General features: G+C 36.4%; 1 protein-coding gene across 1 annotated transcript; it reads left to right on the forward strand.

Annotated features, from left to right (window-relative positions):
- Nucleotides 1-1,323: 1,323 nt before the first annotated feature.
- Nucleotides 1,324-4,840, forward strand: LOC109968036 (B2 bradykinin receptor-like). Its single transcript, XM_020614023.1, has 2 exons — nucleotides 1,324-1,416; nucleotides 2,419-4,840. The coding sequence occupies exons 1-2, from the start codon at nucleotides 1,397-1,399 to the stop codon at nucleotides 3,437-3,439; spliced, it is 1,041 nt and encodes a 346-aa protein (XP_020469679.1). The 5' UTR covers nucleotides 1,324-1,396; the 3' UTR covers nucleotides 3,440-4,840.
- The last annotated feature ends 260 nt before the right edge of the window (nucleotides 4,841-5,100 follow it).

A 5,100-nucleotide genomic window follows, 5' to 3' on the forward strand; every position in this document is an offset into this window, starting at 1 on the left:
ATATATATATATATATATATGTGTGTGTGTGTGTGTGTATATACACTGTAACTATATATATATAAAGAGAGAGAGAGATATGGTTTTCTACATAAATTGGTAATGAAATGTGATCTGATCTTCTCCAAAGTGACAAATGTCAACAAACACAATATTTGTAAACTATGACCTCAAGAGAGCCGTTCACACCAGACTTCCTAAGAATATAGCTGAGCTGAAGCAGTTCTGTGAGAAAAAATGGTCTAAAATTCCTCCTGAACATTGTGCAGAAAGTGCTTGCTTGAGGTTATTCAACCAGTTATTAAATTACTTTTCCCACCATCACATTGTGTGTTTAATGTGTGTGTTCAATAAAGACATGAGAGATCATGACCATTTGTGTTATATCAGCTTAGAAATATTGTGTTTGTTGATATTTGTGAATTGGGTGAAGATTAAATCACATTTCATGACCAAATTATGCAGAAAACCAGGAAATTGTCTTGTCTGCATTGTTTACTGTTTATTTATACTGCTTTTTCTGCATTGTTTGCACTGTTTGTTGATGTTAATACTGCTATTGTGTTATATTACACAGCCTTATGCTGGTTCACTGTTTGCACATTGAGAGCCGATGTACCAGAGTCAAATTCCACGTGTGTCCATCACACCTGGCCAATAAAGCTGATTCTGATTCTATTATTACAAACAGTGCTATTACTTTTTCTGGTGACTGTGGAGAGAGAGAGAGAGAGAGAGAGAGAGAGAGAGAGAGAGAGAGAGAGAGAGAGAGAGAGAGAGGAGAGAGAGATACTACATATAGTACAAAGACTTGAGCATTGTTGTCTAGCAATTAGTGTCATGAAAAACCTAAAATTTTGTTTTGTTTATTTTAAAATAACTTTAGTCAAGTGACCTTGATAATAAAAGATAATAAAAATGAAACATAACAACACAAAATTCTCATGTTGTAAATTACTAAGAACTCTACAACATGTCACAGCAAGTGAGGGATGTTGATCTTACCCTAGAAAGAAGGGTTTTAATCCCCAGGCCCAGTTCATACGAACAGCTAATTTACATTTACTAACCCTATTCCCATGAATCCCTGCAGATATTTCCTGGGTAGGATAAGGATTAAAACAAATGGCAGATAAATGTCCAGTTTATTATAAAAACAATATCAACAGCTGGATAGAGAAGACATTCTGTGTCAACAACCAGAAGGGGGAAACACTGAAGTGGCAGAGAGTAAAGAGGGAAGGAGGGGAAATAGAACACACACCCTCCTATTTCCAAAGAATTTGCATGACATCACTTTAGCCTTGAAAAGATCGAGAAAACAGTAGCAGAAAGCACTGGAGTGAAGAGTGAAGCCTGTATCTGGATATTTAACATCTAAACATCTCTGGAAATAATGACTCTTCTGACTACAAGGTATGCATAAGCTTTATACTTTTCTCAGTAGTTAGAATAGTTCTAACATTTTTAATACCATGTTTTTTTAAAACCTTTTCTTTTTAATTCATAATGTTGAGCTGGTATTAAAAACAGTATTTTTGTTTCATCATGTTAACATCTAGACTGCAGCTTTGCCACCAGGTAACTTTATAGCAAAGGTACATGAATGATCACAACTTCATGAATTTTCAGGATTATACAAAAACCAGCAGTGTCCCGTGCATGCTTTAATGCAAGAATGATACATTAATTAGTGCAACGACTAAGGCATTTAAATTATCATAAGCTCTGAGTTAATGATGATGCTCATTGTTAAGTCTGCAGTTATAGGGATGAGCTAAACATCTTATTAGTTACAGCAGTGCACATGTATTTTGATGAATTCATAGTGGTATAATTGTAAAATAATAATAATAACTGCCATTGGATTCCAAATTATAACTGAGGATTTCATATCAAATATGATTTAGTTATTTAAACATGTTATTTTATATATCATATACAGTAGGTGACAATCTTAGATAAGTCATTCATGAATATCATTCTCTTATTAAACTGTTGCCAAAGAGCAAAAATATTAAGTTGAGGGTGTCAGTAATTCTATCCAGCCCATTGTTGGAGTTTTGTGTGGAATGTATCAGATTTGGCTTTTTTTCTCTGCTTTTTTTTTATGTTGTTCCAATGCAAACAAAAGAAATAATCATGAGAATGCCAAAGAATTTGTGACTGCAACAATTTTCTGGGAAAAGTGGTGCATTATCTGACAGAAATGCAGGAGTGCCAATATTTTGGGTCATGGCTGCATTAAAATGGAAAAACATTTTCCTAGTGTTCCATGTACTCAGTATTTCACATTATTTGCTGTTACTCAGAATGTAGTGTTTCACAGTATTCCATTTTTTGATTTTAAAGAAATGTTAGAGAAAATTCAAATTTAGTTAATGTTTGTCTTGTTTGCCTTCTGCTATCTCTCCACAGCGTTCCTGCTAACTTCAGCCCTATACATGCAGACCAAAACAACACAAATGGCACCTCGTGTTCTGGTAAAACCGAGGACTGGGTCTACCCTGTGATGCAGGTTTATATCCTGCTCATCGCCGTGCTAGGAATCGTGTTTAATGTGTTTGTCCTGATGGTTTTCTGTCTCCACAAGAGGGCTTGCACTGTGCCTGAGATCTACTTGAGCAACCTGGCCGCTGCCGACCTTCTCCTGGTGTCCTGTTTGCCTTTCTGGGCTGTGTATGTAGGCAACAAATTCGACTGGCCCTTTGGTAGTTTCTTGTGCAAATTGGTCCCCCTTTCCATCACCATGAATGCATACTGCAGCATCTACTTCCTCGTTCTGGTCAGTTTAGATCGTTACATGGCACTGGTGCACCCACTGACTCTTGAAAGACTGCGTAGGCCAAAGTATGCCAAACTGAGTTGTGTGGTGGTGTGGGCTGTGGGCCTACTCCTCAATGTCCCCCTGTTCATCTTCAGGGAGATAAAATATTCCTCTGAAACAAGTACCACATTGTGCTATCTTAAGTATTCTGTGACCCATGTACTGCTGTTTGACACGATGATGATCATATTCAGCTTCATCATCCCTATTTCCATTATTTCATACTGCACTTTGAAGATTATTCAAGCTCTGAATAACCGGGTAAAGCAAGTGATAAACACTGAGAATACAGAGCAGAAGGCCACCACTCTGGTCCTGGCGGTCCTCTTTGCATTCCTGATCTGCTGGATACCATTCCACATTTTGAAGATAATAGAACTGCTTGTAAGGCTTAAAGTCTTGGAAGGGTGCAGCCTTAAAACTGCCCTACAATATTGCCAGCAGATTTTTATGTATGTTGCCTTCTTCAACAGTGTTCTTAACCCCATCCTCTATGTCATTGTAGGAAAACAATTCCAGGAAAAAGTTAAGAAACTCTTTAAGAAGTCAACCAATAAGTCCTTAAAGAGAACAATATCCTCAAATGTCAATTCTGTATACTCACAGGGTTGAAACTTAGATTTCCTAAGTTGACCTTAAGTTGCAGGCCAGAAGGTTTATTTTTTCTTTTGTTTTGAGAAGTTAGGTTATGTTTTTTAATATTTTAGAAGTTAGAATTTAAAAAACAGTGGAGGACTAGAGAGATGTGGCTTTTTTAAATGAAATTCTGCTGCAACTTTGTAAGATAAGCAATTAATCGCGTAAGTAATATTTTTAATATTAGATGTAGGATTTGGAATTTGAAGATTTGTTTGTCACTGGTTTGTCTCAGAGGTTTGGAGGGCTTTGCCCCTCTCAGGAAAAGACTTCTTCGGGCTATGCATCTCTGGAACACAAGACTGTTTTTTTTTTTTTTTTTTTACTGAACTGAATAAGCATCACATCCATATTCTGAACTCACTTTAAACCCAATACAGCGAATCACAGGTTGGAGACAGGAAAGCCTGTATAAAGAAATTCTGCTGACACCCTTATCTGATAATGTATCTTTCTACAGTAATTTTTTGGACATGTTGGCGTTTGCTCTGAGGCAGACAGAGGCCACCCTGCTGGGAGACATTTTGCAGAAATGCAGTAAACGTCCCTTGAGAATACCTATGATTTGTTTGAACATGTATTCCAATATCTAGGCAAACTGAAAACCAAAAAGGCGCATCGCCATTGTAACAATGCCCAGTCACTTGTTTCATAATGTTTAATCCAAGTCTGATCATTCTGTGATGTATGACCACGGGACAACGAAATGCTAAGATAAGCTAGAGATGTCAGTGAAATGCACCGTTGAGTCGCAGTGCTACCCAGTGGTTAAAATGGTTCTCACACTCCTCAATAAGAACACATACACTGATTCTGGTTTAAGTTTGACTTTTCTTTCCTGAGTTTGTGTTTTTATGAGAATTTATTTCATCATGTAGTCGACGAATGAATATTAACTTAATGATATTGTGTGTATTTTGTGCTGTAAACACACATTTAAAAAGAGGACTGTAAATAGTTCACGTGGTGGATGCACAGATTATACTGGTGTGAAGACATATTCTGTTGGTTGTTATTATCTTTGATATTCAGGATTCTACTCATATACTTGTGGTTATGATTTATAGGCATGGGCCATGGTGATCAAGGGGAAATAAATTGTGTGAAGAATAAAGTAACTTTATCATGTCAGCTTAGTTTGCAAAGAGCACACTTTTAGATGCTGTTGTATTCTATCTATGTAATTGTACAGTTTATGTACTATTATGTACCAGTGTCTCATGACTTTACAGTGTGAACATACTTTACTGCTGCTGAAATAACTGGCCATGTGTGTCATTTGTATGCTTGCATAATCAACTTAATATAACAACTTGGAGTGGAATAAATGCAACTGTTTGATCATTTGATATATAAATAAACTTCCATCCATGCTTTATAAAGACAAGCTCTTAAAATGAGCATCTTTTGTTTACATTGAAAAGTTCTGAAGAGGTTTTCTACAATAAATAAAGGTCCTCTCTAATTCAGGACGCAAGTCAGAAACAAGCCAACTACTGTATTTATTATAAGGTAAACCAAAATGTTTTTACTCAAAATGTTAGCAATAATCCTTAAAATATTGGTCACTTAAACCAGACTGTTGATCTGTGAACAGTACAGTGCTCACTGGTTCCAGCAAAGAATTTGGGAATGAG

This window comes from Monopterus albus, unplaced genomic scaffold, assembly GCF_001952655.1.
Source record: "Monopterus albus unplaced genomic scaffold, M_albus_1.0 scaffold141.1, whole genome shotgun sequence".
NCBI classification, from domain to species: domain Eukaryota; kingdom Metazoa; phylum Chordata; class Actinopteri; order Synbranchiformes; family Synbranchidae; genus Monopterus; species Monopterus albus.

Coding starts and splice junctions, on each gene's coding strand:
- LOC109968036 (XM_020614023.1), top strand. CDS start 1,397: ATGACTCTTCTGACTACAAG. Junction 1,417..2,418: donor ATGACTCTTCTGACTACAAG/GTATGCATAAGC, acceptor ATCTCTCCACAG/CGTTCCTGCTAACTTCAGCC.